The following is a 17528-nucleotide window of genomic DNA, read 5'->3' as shown; positions in this document are numbered from 1 at the left end:
GATAGCAACGGGGCAGAAAGCCCTTCCAGATACACCTGGCTCCGGTTCTCTCTCTCACCTCCACCGGCAGAGCCCTGTTCCCTCACCTCTAAACTTCAGCCTTCTCTGCAGGTTTCTGAATAGCCCACTTGCTGTCTGGTCTTTGGGCATCTGGTGCCCCCTCTCCCTGGAACATTCTATCAGGTCAACTCCTCCTGGCCTCACAGGACTCTGTTTCACAGTATCTGTGAAGGATTTCCTGAACACAGATGCTGTTTGTTTCTCGACTGCCCAACGCCCCCGGGCTCCAGTGGACCACCTGCCACATGTCCTGAACTGGCCACTGACTCAGTCTGATGCCCCACCTGGATTATACATTCTCTCCATCTCACTCCTGTTGGATCCCCAGTGCAGGGGGCCAGCAAAAGTTCCAGGCACTCAGTGTGCACGGAATAGAGATGCCGTCCATGAACTTACACCCTAACAGGGTGTCTCATAAGAGGTAGACTAGGATACAGCCTTAAGAAAGTGCCATCGGCCAAAAGAGAAAAAAGAACAGTGCTCTATGATCTAAATTTGGGGTTCAAATCAGTGGAACCTTTTTAAAGAACAACATGACATATTTAGCAAACTTTAAGATGCTCAAACCCACGGATGATGCAACCTCCGTGCCTGTGGATCTGAACTACTGAGAGAAACCCTTGACCATGACTGCAAACATGAACGTATCAGTATGTTCACTGGAGCACCATTTGTAAAAGCAAATGATTCAGTACAACCTAAGTATCCCACCCTTTACAGCCAGGGTTGTAAGTTATGGCACATCCATTCAGCAGAACAGCATGAAACTGTGAAAAGGAAGGAAGTGGAGTCTATGTGCTGCAGAGGAAAGATGTCCAGGATATATGAACGGTGTGTGGGTGGAGTATAGGGCATTGTGTATTGTTTCCTCACATTATCGTATTTCAAAAACATGTGTTTGTTGAAACACGACATTGTTAACTATACCCTAATATAAAATTTAAAAATAGGGCTTCCCTGGTGGTGCAGTGGTTGAGAGTCCGCCTGCCGATGCAGGGGACGTGGGTTTGTGCCCCGGTCCAGGAGGATCCCACGTGCCGCAGAGCGGCTGGGCCCGTGAGCCATGGCTGCTGAGCCTGTGTGTCCGGAGCCTTTGCTCCTCAACGGGAGAGGCCACAACAGTGAGAGGCCCACGTACCACAAAAAAAAAAAAAAAAAAATTTAAAAATAAAATAAATGCAACTAACACAACATTGTCAATCAACTATACCCCAGTATAAAAAAAATTACGTGTGTGTACACATATACACAGACTCTTATCAGAAGGATACACAAGACAACTGGTGATGGTGGTTCTTAGAGGCAGAGGTGGAGGGAGATGGTGGGGGGAGACAGCCTGCACTGTGTATTCCCTTTGAACTTGCTAATCATATGCACACATTACTTTCAAAAACAGATTATCAAGGGCTTTCTGGGTACCTTTTCTGTTGTACATTTCCGTATGGCCAAGGAAGGTCCCAATTATTTCCCTCCCCCAAGTCGAACAGACGGTAAAACAGCAACATCCCATGGACGTCACCTACCGTGATCTTCTTGTGGTCGGGAAACTCGAGGCCAAAATAGTCTCCTTCCACGAGGTTCAGGTGGCTGCACACCGCATCCAGCAGCACTTTCCCGGGGGCTCTTTGCTGGGAACAGAAACAGCGGGAGTTACGCCCTGAGACAGGCAGCTATGGACGCAAACCGCGGCTCCTACTACAGGAAGCTTCTTCATGCCCGAGTCTGTAACAGCTCGCCACCAAGCACCGCCACTACACCCTGGTCACCGGCCCTGTGCCCACCACCGATTCCCTTCTCCTGCTGCCCTCACACTTAGGTGCTGACCTCTGCCATCTTCTCCCTACCCCAATGCCAGGCACTACACCCCCTTAAAAATAACAGGCAAATACCATATGATATCACTTATATGTGGAATCTAAAGTATGAGAGAAATGAACTTATCTGTGAAACAGACTCACAGACATAGAGAGCAAACCTGTGGTTGCCAGGGGGTGGGGGGAGAAGTGATGGATTGGGAGTTTGGGGTTAGCAGATGCAGACTCATACACAGAATGGATAAACGACAAGGTCCTACGGCATCATACAGGGAACCATATTCAGTACCCTGTGATCAATCAGAGTGGAAAAGAATATGAAAAAGAATGTATATATATGTACAACTGAATCTCTTTGCTGTACAGCAGAAATTAGCACACCACTGTAAATACTTAATAAATTACAGAAATAATACTTTATTTTTTAGAGCAGCTTTCGGTTTACAGAAAATTGAGCAGGAAGTCCATGGGGAGAGTTCTCAGCACCTCTCCCCTCCACAGCCAGCGCCCCACTTACTAACATCCTGGATTAGTCTGGTACATTTGTTACAATTGTTAAGCCAATACTGATACATCATCACCACCCAAAGTCCGTAGTTTACACTGGGATTCACTCTTTGTGCTGTATCGTTCTATGGATTTCAACAAATGCATACTATCACAGAGCCCCCATAACCGGATCACACAGGAGAGTTTCACCAGCCTAAACAACCCCTGTGCTTCCTTGGTCCACGCTCACCACCCCCCAAAACTCCTGGCAACCACTGATCTTTTTATTGTCTCTCTAGTTTTGCCTCTTCTAGAATGTCATATAGTTGGAATCGTAGAGAATGTAGCCTTTTCAGATTGGCTTATTTCACTTAGCAGTATGCATCTAAGTTTCCTCTATTCTTCTTATTGATGAATAATATGCCACTGTGTGGATGGACCACAGTTTGTTTACCCATTCACTTGTTGAAGGACATCTCGGTTGCCCAAGTTTGGGCAATTGTGAATAAAGCTGCTATTAATATTTGTATGCATTTCTGTAACTTTTCAGCTCATGATCCCATGCCCTTTTTGTGGCAGTTGAAAGCCTGTCCCTGTTCCTCTTGCTTCCCCTCCGCCAAATGTGGCAGAATGTACGGCTTTCTTCTCTAGACGTTGCATAGACTCTCATCTAGACTTCATAGGAACTGAGGGTAAAGGCCGTAGGTTACTTAGTTATTTTTTTAGGCCATAGGTTATTCATCGCCTTACCCACGATGCCTAAATGCCAATCAGTCTTGTTGAAAAGAATGAATGAACAAATGATTACAATTACTCTTTCTATTGTATTCTCTGTAGTTAAACATCTATGAGTCTGTCTCCCCAATGAAACTCTGGGCTACCTGTTCACCTTTCTATTCCTATTGGCTAGCGCAGCCCCTGGCACTCCCTCAATGTCTGCTGAAATCAATACTATACATGTATTTTCTATACCCTGAATCTATAAAACCAGTAACTGGAGGCAACACTGCCTTGAGACGTTTTTCTTGCAGTGTTTGATCTGTGTGGTGAAACTGGATCCATTTTGCAAGTGGGTCGTTAGGAATCTACCGGAAGGTGAAGAGAAACCAAGGCATATGATTCTAAGCTCTTTAGGGTAGAAAGGGAAGATGATATATATGAACCCACTTTCTACCCTAAAGAGCTTAGAACCATATGCCTTGGTTTCTCTTCACCATCCGGTAGATTCCTAACGACCCACTTGCAAAATGGATCCAGTTTCACCACACAGATCAAACACTGCAAGAAAAACGTCTCAAGGCAGTGTTGCCTCCAGTTACTGGGTTTATACTTCCACTTCCCCTCTGCTAACAGCAGAGCAATCTGGGACCCGATTAGTAACCCAGGAGACTAATTGACAGTAGCAGTCAGAGCCTGACAAGTACAATGACGGGCACATCCATTAGGCCACCCAACAGCGTGACCTGAGGGGCCAGCAAAGATGCTTCCATGTCCAGCGATAAAGCATCTTTCTTTTCTTTTTTTTTAAACAGACACCACTTTATGCTCCCACATTCCTCATGGTTGAAATCCAGAAGATATTCCCAGTTATCTAAGGGTATGCAGTAGCCTCCATGGATAATCCCAAACTCACCAGGCTCTAGACTTTGAATGCCTGGTCCAAGGGTCACCAGGAGACTCGTTTCGCTCGCCCTGATGGCAGTACTAACATGGAATGGTGTGTAAACCCCGTCCTTGTCTGTCCAACGTATCCCCCCCACTACACCCCAGCACACACACCCCTGTGTTTATCCACTGTTAACAGCTGAACGGATTACTGGTCACCAATCTTATTTCCCACTTCTTTGTCAAAGCAACGCACCCTCGGTCACGCTGAGAGCACTTGGGAATTCACCAGCCAGGCTCACGGGGGGGTCTTGAGTTCAATTCCTCACACCTGCCTCCATAGAACTGTATGAATAACTTAGGCATGGCTACTTGTTCGAGGTCCTCTTCTCCGGCCAGTAAAATCTGCAGAGGCTAGCTAGTAAGAACATGATAGAAATGGGCCAGGTGTTAAGAAGTTGTGGAAGAATTCCGGTATCGTAAGATCTTTTTAAGAGAAGACCACATTCCAGTTTCACAATTCTTCTTTCTCACCATTCTTGACATTTCCTATTTGTTACAAACTGAACCACCAATTATCTGACCAGCTGGCAAGCACTCACGTCTCCCAGAGAATTCCTGGAACTAAGTGAATTTGATAACTTCATCTAGATTTACAGAGTCTGGGAAATGAGACTTCACAATTCAACGCTGGAAGTCTAAACAAATAAAAAATCAACATACAATGGATGCCTTTATGGAATGATGTTCAACTAAGCACTTCATGCAACACCCCAAGGAGAGGTAGAGTTACCCTCTGAATCAGGTCCTTTACTGAGTCAGCAGAAATTTTTGTGACCACACTGAGCATATCTTGGTAATAATAAGAGGCTGGAAATAGATGCTTGGAATCTAGTTAATATATAAGCCTGGTCCCAAGTCTTAAAATTTTCCTTAAAATTTATTATTTCGTACAAATCTTTGATGCAAAAATGACTTTTCAATGGGACCCAAATTTTTATATAGGGAGAAGTTAATTTAGAGTTTGAACGATATTATATAGTTCCTAAAATTCATCTGTAAAATAGATGCCTTTAATGCATTATATGAATTGTCCTGTGAACACTGGCTATCTTCAGGGGTATAAGGAAAGTCAGCATGTAGAATTACTAGAAAGTATTCATAAGGGCTGAAATGCAGTCACTAGATGACAATTTCATGGGTAAACGGGCAAGGCATTAACTTCCCAATGTATACCAGGCAGCTATGGCCTAAAATGTTCCCAGATAGACTTCACGATACCAAAGTTCAGGGACACTGTTTCCCTTTCTTTTAGGGGTTGGTGTAGCAATGTCTGGGTTTAATCAATGCACCCAGGGCTGAATTCCGCTTCAGAGAAAGCATCTCAGAGAAGGGAAGCAGGAAGAGTTGTATCCACATTCTTTAAGAAAAATTATCCCCTCTTTCTTTCCAGCAGTGGATTCACTCAGTCCACAGCATCATTTCTTTACACTTGCCTCCAATGAATTTTTTGAACTTCACATTAAAAGTAATTCTGCTCAAAAATCACATCACAGAATATAAAATGGATGGTGGCAATGGCTGCACAACCCTGTGAATGTATTTAATACCACTGAACTGTACACTTAAAAATGGCTAAAATGGTAAATCTTTTGTTGTGTTCATTTTACCAAATGTAAAAAATTCAGAAAAAAAGATGAAAAAAAATAACTGAGGATGGTGTTCACATCTACATACAAATGACTGAAGAGGGTTATTCACACTAGAATCTGTTTAAACTATTTTTAAGAACAAGAAAATCAAGAATCCACTTCCTTTACATTAGATCTTCAAGAAACACTGAGGGGTAGGACCCAGCTCAAGTTAAGCAGCTGTGAAGAGCCGTATCACACGAGGAGAATGAGTGAATATCCGTGTGTGCGCTAAAGGGCTGTTAATATTTCTCAGCACAAAAGGTTCTTTTACTTTGTGGTGAAAAAAAAGGCATGACATGAACATCGTCAGAAGTAACCACAAATTATGCACCTGGGGCAGGCTTTGCACAAGACAGATGATGGGGTTCAACAGCTACAAATCCACCAGCCCTTTGTTGCTAAAACAAACCTATAAATGAGTCAATAAAGTCTGGATGTGGGGAAAGGTGGCAACACCGTAGACTAGGCTGGCAGAACACCAAAGAGGAGGCGCTCAGGAAAATTCATCTGTAAACGTACTTTCTCAAAGAGTAACTTACTTTAAGACACACACACACACACACACACACATTTATGGCTGCACAAATGATCATACACAAGGAAGGAAAATCAAATCACTTAGGCTTCATCTGAAAACCTGTATCTGTTAGAAATGGTTTAACATGAAAGGGACCTCGTGATGAATGTTTTTCAAATTGTCCCCAAGTGTTTGTACTGGGGCTGAGGGGGCACATCTCTGAGACTCCCACACCCTCTAAGAAACTAAGAGTCTGGCTGACCTTGCACATGGCCAGTCTTGATTAAAACAGTCCAGAAGTGTACTCCTTACAGAAAAGAAACCAAATAGTAATTATATGTCATATTTTGGAGAACAAACTGGTGATTAGTGAAACCACATAAGCAAATTTTTATCACTTTTTTCTTACTGGCTACTTTAAATTATGCTCCAAGAGGCATCGGAAGTTTAATCTAGTGCACAAATAAGGTGGCTGATTGCTCATTGTGCGTCCCCACTGCTTTCTCCATTTTAAATAGGCTTTTCATGGAAGCCTATAAAATTAAATTTTAGGAGGAGGTTTACATGCTTGGGGAGTGTCTGGCAACTAAATACTGGATAATAAATAGTAGGAACATTCACACAGAGCTTCAAGCTATTAAAAACTGTGAATCAAAAGTCCCTTTGGTTTATTGTGCCTTTAAAATATGTCTCTGCCTTCAGGTTATTTCTATTACATCAAGTTTTATGAGGAAGTGTTTTCTTTTTCCTCTAAAAGAATAAAGACAATTCTTTCTGGGTTGGGGGTGTCCCCACCTCCTCAAAGGGTCCGAACAAAGGAGTCACCCTACGTGATACAAGCTAAAATCTGCCTTGCTGAAATAATCTCACAGACAGAAATCGATAAAGATAACATCTGACCAACTTTACAAAATATGCATCTGCTGAGGTTTCAGAGAGCTGTTTCTGGAAATATTTTGTTTTTCTCTCCTTTGGGATTAAGGTAACCAAGACAACCAGGGCATGCTCTTCTACAGCAGAAGGGAATGGCTTCTCTCAAAGGCCTCAGCCCCTTTTTCCTACCACTAATATCTATTAGAATATTGTTCAAATTTCCATAGCCCACTAACCCTCACCACGGGTGTCGTTAACATGGCAGATTTCCTCCTGGCCCTTTGGCGGTTTTTGACCAGGTGGGTAGAAGTATTAATAACCATGATGGCTTACAGAGCCTAGGGTACATTTGTCAAGTGAGTAGCCGCATGCAGGCACTGTGCTAGGGGCTAAGGGAATGGAAATCAATACAACAAGTATCTCTCCCTGAGTTGGAGGTTAGAGAATAAAGCAGCTAAATTAGAAGGTATGGTAACTGCTATGAGCGGGGGGGGGGGGGGGGGAGAGTGCACATGCACTCTAGTGTCTTTTCTTATAAAGGACACTAATCCTGTCAGATCAGGGCTACACCCTTATGACCTCATTTGACCTTACTTACTTCTTTATTCCAAATACAGCCACATTGGGAGTCGGGGTGTCAACAATTTGGGGGAGTGGGGACACAATTTAGTCTAGTAGGTGGAGCCATGAAAGGACTGGAGATACTGTCGACCCCTTAGGATCAATGTGAGGATTAAATAAATGTGATTAAATCAATGTGAGGATTAAATAAAACTCTGACTGCAAAGTATTTAGCAAAGACCCTGGCATGTAACACAAGTTCTCTATACTGTTGCTTCTACTGTGATGGGGAAATGTTAGTTTATAAAATTAAGGGCAGGGGAATGGCTGACATTGAGGAGGATGTCCCATTTCCCAACCCCAAAGGCATGTCTCCGCAACGTCATGGGATGGAAAGCCTGGCTACCACATCTGTGTGTGTGTGACCATGTCCCCAAGGGCAGAGTCCATAGCCAGGTATGCTTATTCTGCCCTAGAATTCTGCTGGAGGCGATTCGGAGCAGTGCTTCTCTGATTTGTGTGCCCATCGATCACCTGCAGACCTTGATAAGCTGCAGATGCTGATTCGGGAGGGCTGGGGTGAGGCCCAAGAATCTGCATTTCTGACAAGCTCCCAGTGGATGCTGCAAAGACTCTGCTTTGAGAGCCCGGTGCCAGTCATGTTGATACATGGACCCCCATCAGGCAGGGCCAGCGCACTTGGCGGTCTCTGGCTCCAATCTCCATTTTGGGATAACTTCACACTTGAGATGCAACCGTAGCAAAAAATACCGAACCCACTGTTACGGGCTGAATTGTGTCTCAAAAAGATATGAAGTCCTCACTCCTGGTCCCTGTGAATGCGGCCTTATTTGGAAGCAGGGTCTCTGCAGATGTGATCAAGTTAAGATGAGGTCATTAGGGCGGGCACTAATCCAACAGGAGTGGTGTCCTTATGAGATGGTGTGAAGACAGAGACACACAGGGAGAAGGCCACGTGATGACAGAGGCAGAGACAAGTGACGTGGCTGTGAGCCAAGGAATGCCAAGGACGGATGGTCCCCACCAGCAGCTGGAAGAGGCAAGGGAGGGAATCCCCCAGGGTCTCAGAGGGAGTATGTCCCTGCTGGTACCTTGACTTTGAACTTCTAGCCTCCAGCACTGTGAGAGAATAAATTTCTGATGTTTCAAGCCACCAGTCTGTGGTACTGTGTTACAGCAGCCCTAGCAAACTCATACAGCCGCCTTCCACAGTGCTGTTACCCACCTCTCAGCCACATGGGGGCAGAGACGACGCCGTCACACCCTGCTCTGTTCTTGTCGAATGAACGAAGAGATTATAATGAAATAATAACGTGGTAAGTGGATTGGGGATAAGATACACATTCTGGCCTTGAAAATTTCTCTAACTGGAAAAATCAAATAAACTCAGTAAGTAGGAGATAACTGACTTTTCCTGCCTATTGTTAAAAGGTGTTCCTCTTTTTACTGTTGCTGCTCTAGATATGAGCAGTATTCTACAATCAAAGTTCTTTTTACACCCTAAGTCTCTTTTGGACCCTTCCACCCCTGATGGGGGAGGGGCAGGGTCCAGGCTGGGAAGTCCCCCAGCTCACGCAGCCTCCCACCAACCAGCCCTCCGTCCAGAGTTCCCCTTTCCTGACCCCTCAGCATGTAGTCAGCAGCTGCCAGTGAAGCAGAGATCCAAGAATACAATTGGAGAAATCTCATAGGAACTCACCCATCTGTCCATAAATACATTTTTTTTCTTAGAAATTTTAGCACAAGGCCACCGCAGACTGGGCTTAATATAAATGATTAAGAAGGTGACACTTGTGGCTAAAGATGGCAGACTGAATACACGCAGCTCATCTCCACGGTACCCAGAAACCCTGCTTAAAAGAAACAGTAAAAGAATGTAAAAAGGAATAAATACACAGGAAACCGAGAAAATGAGAGAAGAGACAGCGGGTAAGAGATTTCCCCCAAATTCTATAAGATGACAGAGGAGAAAACTGCAGTCTAATTACAGAGGAGAAGAGAGGCAGCAATAAGGAAGCGGCCAAATTCCGCAGAACTACCCAAAAGGTCAGGAACGGGAGACGCCAAGTACTTCCGATAAGGCAGCGTAGAGTGAAAAACTTTTAAAAACATTGTAATTTGTGTCCTCATATAGCTCAGAGTTTATAACTAACATAACCCCAGGAGGTTATAAAAAGGAATATTTGGTTAACAAGAAAGAGCTCTTCGAAATGAAAAATAGCACAGCAGAAATTAAAATGCCACTGTGAGAGTTTAAAGATACAGTGGAGAACTCTCCTAGAACCTACACCAGGCGACCAAGGGGTGGCAGCGGGGAGGGGAGGACGCGAGACATTTAGAAAGGCTCAGCATCTGAATCGTGTGACCCCTACACAGAGAGACCCAAGGGCAAGGGGAATTATGCAAGCATAATATAAGGACATTTCCAGAACTGAGGAGTATGGCTTTCAAGATTGAAAAAGGGCCAGAGAGTATCTCATGGAATGAGCGCAATCCATTTCAATGCAAATCATTGGGAAGTTTGGGAACACAAGGGAAAAAAAGAAGATTCTAAAAGTCATGAGAGAGAAAAGCAAAGGCTAGTGAATCAGAATGGCTCAGGACTTCCAGACAGCACACTGGAAGCCAGTACAGAGTCCCAACCAAATCCAGTTATGGGACATCAATAATCATGTCTAAGATGCAGCTGCCCTGGGGGCGGAAGGACCGGTACATCTGCACACCCACAATGCACCTAAGTTGCACCCCGGGGACACTCCAGGCCAGAGGACACAGAGTTGGCGCCAAGGTGACACTCGCTGTGGAGCTGGGATTCAAACTCAGCTTCAGAGAATCTGCTCCTAACCGGCAGCCTCAGAGTCTATTTTCCCTCTTATCTCCAAGACTTCCATCCCTAATTTTGATGATGCAAACTGTCCTGGAGAAAATTTGCTGGTAAAACCAAGGGAAGAGGCTGACATTTGCAACTGCTGTAACTTGGGGGCACCAAAGCCGGTCAGTAGGACATACAGTCTGATATATATGGAAGGTGTGACCGTAGTATGGCACAGCCCCTGCAGGCCAGGGTGATTGTCACATAAACCAGTCGTGACCTGCTGCAAAGGCAGGACTCCTTAGTTAACCAAGAAATGGAACAGCGGAAATGTGGGAGATGTTTCTCAAGCTGTGTCTCCAGCCCCTGGGGGTCTTAGAGAGGCAGTATAATTATTAAGAATACAAACTCTGGAGGCATCTGTCTTCTTGCAAATTCCCCATCTCCACTCCATGGCAGTGTGACCTGGGATGAGTTACTCTTTGGGCCTCAGCTTCCACTTCAGTAGAATGGGAGCAGGACTGAAACACCTCATAGGATGTAGTGAAGATTAAACAGCTCAGTACACAGCAAGCCTAGGGACGGTACCCAGAACTCAGCAAACTCTACTGGGTATTAGCTATGATGATGATGATGATGACGATGAGAAGGGGAGAAGGAGGACGAGGGGGAGGTGAGGGAGGAGGAAAATGATTCAAAGCCCAACAGTGGACCCAGTAGCAGCCTTGGCTGCAAACACTGTGATCACCATTGCTGTGAGATGCCAAGTAGAGCAAGAACAGGAACTACAACTATAAAACCAAAGTCTGGGGAGCCGGGACAAGTCTTTCATTCTGGGGGAAAGTAGCTAAATGTTGAGGCCTGCCCATCTACTGGGTGCACAAACGCAGCAATTCTTCCTCAGCGCCGCGGCTCCAAGGGTGGCCACGGTGTCTGGGGTGGGGGACACACTGTGCTCCTTGTTCCCTCCACACTGAGCCCCAGCGTTCAGAACACTCATTAAACACACTTCAGATTGGATTTCAGAGTCCCGACTCCGGGCCGCAAAGAGAATGGATCCTTTCAGCTCCTTTGCTGTAATTTAGTTACATCACAACCACAGTGTCATTAGTACAGAACTGCCCATCTTCCTTCATTCCAAGACTGTGTGTGTGTGTGTGTGTGTGTGTGTGTGTGTGTGTGTGTGTGTGTGTGTGTGTGTGTGTGTGTGTGTGTGTGTGTGTGTGTGTGTGTGTGTGTGTGTGTGTGTGTGTGTGTGTGTGCGCGTGTGCGTGCAGACGTGGTAGAAGATTTCTATTGATTTCCTGCAAACCTGTAGTATGTGAACAAAAATGTTTATAGAGAATTTGGCTATTCATAGTGCAGGGTTTGTCTGCTCTTGACCTTGAGCAATTCATTGGCTTTTGATCACTTTTAGAAGTAGATGAAAAAAAAAAGTCCAAGATTTACTGAAATTAAAAAATCTTGCTTGACACTTTGTTCCTTTAAATATCCATTAGATAGGGAATAAAGCATCCCGCAGATAATGAATAAGGCAAGTATAAACCAGATTCTGACGGCTCAGGGGAAGCACAGCACCCTTTCCAGCAACAGAAACATGCTCGCCTCTTTCTTATGTCTATTTACTTTGGCACTTTTTTCTCTGGACTCCGTGGTCTAATTTAAACCTCAAAAGTGCATTCAGGTCTCTGAGCCTGAACTTTCTGAAAATACACCTAATATCATACCTTGCCCTCCAAAATTATTATCCCAAAGGAAGAAGAAAAGCAGATATTGTGTTGAATTTAGCTTAACATTTGAGCAGAAAGGTGAAGCCTTTGTAAAACCCAGCGACACCCGCGGTTCCCGGTTCTCATTCTTCTCCACGTGCACACGAGCTCTCCGGTCATGTCTCGGAAACACAACCTTCCTCAGAACCCATCTCCAAGGCTCCTGGAGAACCTCCAAGCACATTAAGTGAAAGAAAAATCATTTTACATGTTTACAGCCACTTTCAACAGAAAACATTTTTTAACATTTTTCAATTAGTAGGGAGGATGAGCACACTTTCCCCGTCCTGAAAAGGGATTTTAAAATTACTTCTTATGCAGAACGCTTTTAAATTAAATATATGTAAATCAAAGGGTGAAAACATAGCTTGTCAGATCCTTTAAGAATCCTTGGCTCTGGAGTCCCCAGAAAACTTCCCAGACAAATACTATTATTTTTCCATCTTTTTCATGCACGTCTCAGGTTTGAGAGACTGTTAGCTGGGGAAGTGACAGGAGGTGGGGTGGGCTCCAGCCCATAAATATACGTTCATGTATTTACAAGGAGGTCAGAGCTTTAGGCAGAGTTAGGACTTCTCTTCCTTTGAAAAACTGGAAAGCTCAGATAACTAGAAAGCTCAGCTGAATGGAAGCCCAGAAGCTCGAGACTTGGGGAAAAGAAACAAGTAAGTACAGAACAAAAATACAAGATGCATATCTAAAAGAGACAGAAGGTAGAATGGTGGCTCCCAGGGGCAGGGAGTCAGGTGGGGACACAGCTCAATTTGGGAAAATGAAGAGAGGCCTGGAGCCGGATGGGTGATGGATGTACAACAGTGTGAATGTATTTATTGCCACTGAACCATATGCTTAAAAATGCTGAAGATGGTAATTTTTATACCTTTATTTTAGGTGTGTTTTACCACAATAAAAAAAAATGGAAAAAATATTCCCAAATACTGACAGTCTGGAAGGAACTGGTAAATTTAGAGGTGGGGGGTAAGAAAAAGTCAAGTACCATACAGGGTATTTTCCTCATAAAGATAGAGGGGAACCTAACATTTGAGGCATTTCCAGCGGACAAAACCATTACTTACTATATGTATAAAAACGTGCGAGGTTACATTTGAGAGCAGCACATGGGAAGACGCGGGTTCTAGGGTCCTCAGGTTATAACTTCCACGCCAGCCTATGTTGCCCAGACTGGGCATTGATTTTCTCTTCTGAGCAATGGAACGGTGATATCCCCTACTGAGGTGTCTGGGAGAAGTAAATGAGGGAAATACACACCAAGTGCCAAGCACCAGGGCCCGAGTTTGGCAGCAGACTCAAGAAATCTTAGTCAACCATTATGTTTCATTTTTAGTGGAAACTTTTTCCAAGTTATTTCCAACTTTTGGTAGCTACGCAAACTCCCTCTTAAGCATTTTTAAGCCTCACTACACTTTAACCACTATGAAATAAAATTTATATTTGCCCTTATGTTCCAGTATCTTCTGATGAGAGACTGGGGAATCAAGATCCATTGATATTAGAGGAAGGGGGTGGGGTGGGAAACAGACTGTGTGATGAACAAACTAGGAAAGCACTAAAAAGCGATAAAAAACTGCATGTGTTCACTGTTGATAACAGTCCTTTCCTGCCAGCAAGTTGCTAGAATAAGACGAAATACAAGCACATAGACCCTAGAATTCGGCAAAAGAAACTTACAGATAAGTATACAACAAAAGTACAGAAAGCACATCCCCAAATACGACCGGTCTGTTAGAAGGACTGAAAGCCTGAAAAAAATGCATTTTTAAGTATCAGACAACAAGCTCCTTGAGTGTTAATAAACCACAGCACTGACACACAAGATCGTTCTGCATGGTTTACATACGGATTCTTTAAGTTCTTATAAACTCAACAGAAAGGAACGCTGACCACCAGCCAGGCTTTAATTAAGGAACTAATTGCAGTATAGCAATGATTCAGAGGGGACTCTGAAAATCAGGCTGACCTGGAGACGTCAAATCCTCCATCTCCTCTAACCTCATGATTCCCTAGAGAGTCTCAAAAGCATGAAGAGTTTGGAAAAGGAACCCGCGCCCCTGAAACAATTCTGATCCACACACACCTCACACACATTCGTGACACATGAGAACTTGGAAACCATGCAGCTTACTCTTTTATGGCATTCTTCTCGATTCACCAGTTTGAATACCTTGTTGACACTTTTTTTCAGTACAATTCCCTTGTATTTCTCCTCTGCTTTTGACTTCTGTCACTTATGATTACCATCTGACTTATTACATAAATAATTCCCAAATAGCTTCTCAAGTCAGTTCTATCAGAAACAGTTCATCTACTAATAAATTAGATGTTGTCACTCTGCTGCTCAAAACTCAAGAGTAAAAGCCAGACAATGGAAATGAAGGTCCCAGGGGGTCTGCTCCACCCCGCATCACCATGTCACCCTGTCAACAGCGACTGATGACATATCCAACTGCTCCCGCCCCCCCCTTGCTCACTCTGATCCAGCCATTCTCAGCATATCAGGTACACACCAGCCTCAGAGCCTTTGCACTGACTGCTCCCTCTGCCTGGAAGGCTCTCTCCCCAGAAATCCTCGCTGATAATTCCCTCACCTCTTTGGAGTCTTTGCACAAATGTCAGCTTCTCAATGGGGCTGACCCTAAGTATCCTACTTAAAACTACAATTTATCCCCACACCTCCATCCTCTTATTCTGGTCTATTTCTTTCATTATTCCCTTTCAGTTATCATTCTCTAGCACCCAAAACAGTGCATCTCTTCATAATGTTTCTGGGTCTTTTTTTGGCCACGCCGTGGCACGTGGAATCTTAGTTCCCCGACCAAGGATCAAACCCATGCCCCCTGCAGTGGAAGCACGGAGCCCTAACCACTGGACTGCCAGGGAATTCCCCATAATGTTCCTCATACGTGGTAGTCTCTCTCTGGTAGAATGCACGCTCTGCCAGAATATGAATCTTTGTCTGTTTTGTTCACTAGAACAGCATGATACACAGAAGGTGCTTGTAAAGATTTGCTGAACGGATGGATGAATGAATGAAACCATTTTAAAACCACAATTCTCACGAAGAGACTCTAATAGCACAGTCCTTAACAAAAACAACTCTAAACTGGGGTCTAGATTCTTATGTGAATTTGAGAATATACTTTTATTTCAAGAAATTGTTGCCCAAAGAGTTGACATCTTCCAAAAGCCATACATGGAAGCCACTCATGAAAGGCCAACCTTAGGGGAAATGTTAAAAGGAAAATGAGAAAATGAAAGATGACATTCTATTGATCAGGAAACATATGTCAAACTGGGCACGATGTGCAACAAATCAAGTCATGTAACAGTCACCCAGGGACAGAAACACCTACGGGAAGGCTGTACTGCACGGTGAAACCGTTACATCACAAACAGTAATAGGCCATGGGGCCTCTCTGCCTTATCCTTCAGACGGCTTTTGTGAATATACTATACATGTGAAAGGGAAGGAGGGTCTGTGTTCTTTTTAGTGCTGTTCAGCGGCTACACCAATGTGCCGACAATTCCTGATGCAGTGCTTCTGGAGTGTCTGGAATTTCAGTTTTCTTTTGAACTGGTTCACTAGTTTGCTCTTGTGTGTGATTATTTCAAAATTTGGTAAAGAGAAAGATGCCTTGGATTTAGCGCATTCTGTTGTTAACTCATACCAGCTCTCAGGTTTTGGCTCAGTGCAAGCCCCCTGTGACAAAACCTTGTTTAAAAGTAGAATATCCCATAAACAAGGTTTTATCACAGGGGGCTTGCACTGAGCCAAAACCTGAGAGCTGGTATGAGTTAACGACAGGATGTGCTAACTCCTGGGTGTATATATATGGAGAAAAACATGGTCCGAAAGGATACATGCACCCCAGTGTTCACTGCAGCACTGTTTACAACAGCCGAGACATGGAAGCAACCTAAATGTCCATCGAGAGAGGAATGGATAAAGAAGATGTGGTACATATATACAATGGAATATTACTCAGCCATTAAAAAGAATGAAATAATGCCATTTGCAGCAACATGGATGGACCCAGAGATGGTCATACTGAATGAAGTAAGTCAGACCGAGAAAGAGAAATTGTATGATATCCCTTATATGTGGAATCTAAAAAGAAATGATACAAATGAACTCATCTACAAAACAGAAACAGACTCATAGACTTAGAGAATGAACTTGTGGTTACGGGGCGGGGTGGGGGGAAGGGATACTTAGGGAGTTTGGGATCGACATGTACACTCTGCTATATTTAAGATGGATAATCAACAAGGACCTACTACTGTACAGCACAGGGAACTCTGCTCAATATTATGTGGCAGCCTGGATGGGAGGGGAGTTTGGGGGCAAATGGATACATGTATATGTATGGCTGAGTCGCTTTGCTGTGCACCTGAAACTATTACAACATTGTTAATCAGCTATACCCCAATATAAACTAAAAAGTTAAAAAAAACTTTTTTTAAGGTAGAGCATCCCAGCAATCAGCATTTTAGTGATACTTCAATTTTCTGTACCATCACCGCTGTTCAGAGTAAGTGGCGGGAAAATAAAAGGCAAATAAATGTAAGATATGTAATAAAAAGCACAGGTATAGATCATGTCTTTTATACCAAATCCTGCCTAATTCTAATTCAGTAACGTGGGCAGCCTACGGTCTCCCAATATCACCACTGAGAGAAAAGCCATGTTTGAAACATACAGATGTTTCTGAAAAAACAAAAGCAAGCAATAAGAACTATCTTTAAAAACAGTCCTCTGTGGTTCAGTAGCATTCAAAACATTCACCTGCAGTGGTGACAAGCAGCAAGGGATGCACGCAGCTGAAAACTCAGTGTGTTCCCCTCAATTTTGGGTTATTCGGGGTGACAGCCTTCTATCGACGGAGTGGACTTGTTAAATGCGTTCTGTCCAAATTTACAAACAATTACACTAGTGCTAAAGCCAAATTAAACGAAAATACCAGAGGGCAATAATAAGCATGTTTTTGAGACAGCGTCTGTCACCTGTTGAAAATTAAATCCACCCTGATAAGAAACAGAGTTCACAAGTCTGCCTAGAAATTGGGCACTTAAGATTCAATTCTGGTGGAGAGAGGCCGGAAAAAGGTCTAGTTTTTAAAGCTTGGACCGGCCTTTCACTGCCTAATTTCTTAGTTCATCATGCAAGATGACTTTAACAAATTTTAAACAGTGATGCCAAAAGAAATGCTAATTAGAGCCCCATATACCCACGGGTATATGCTGGCACTCTATTTTACGAAACCTCTGTGAAAATTATGGATTGGTCTCTCTTCC

General features: G+C 43.8%; 1 protein-coding gene across 1 annotated transcript in view; it reads right to left on the bottom strand.

The window, feature by feature from the left end:
* FARP1 (FERM, ARH/RhoGEF and pleckstrin domain protein 1) overlaps positions 1 to 17528 on the bottom strand; it is a 295459-nt gene that overhangs the window by 108163 nt on the left and 169768 nt on the right. The window contains exon 3 of the mRNA XM_081214634.1: positions 1584 to 1688. Coding sequence (XP_081070760.1) covers positions 1584 to 1688 — 105 coding nt within the window. The remainder of the gene's footprint in view (positions 1 to 1583; positions 1689 to 17528) is intronic.

Source organism: Mesoplodon bidens (genome assembly GCF_964165515.1).
Source record: "Mesoplodon bidens genome assembly, chromosome: 17".
In the NCBI taxonomy this organism is placed as follows: Eukaryota; Metazoa; Chordata; class Mammalia; order Artiodactyla; family Ziphiidae; genus Mesoplodon; species Mesoplodon bidens.
The sequence above is the reverse complement of the archived record's forward strand: the minus strand, read 5'-3'. Positions and strand labels throughout refer to the sequence as shown.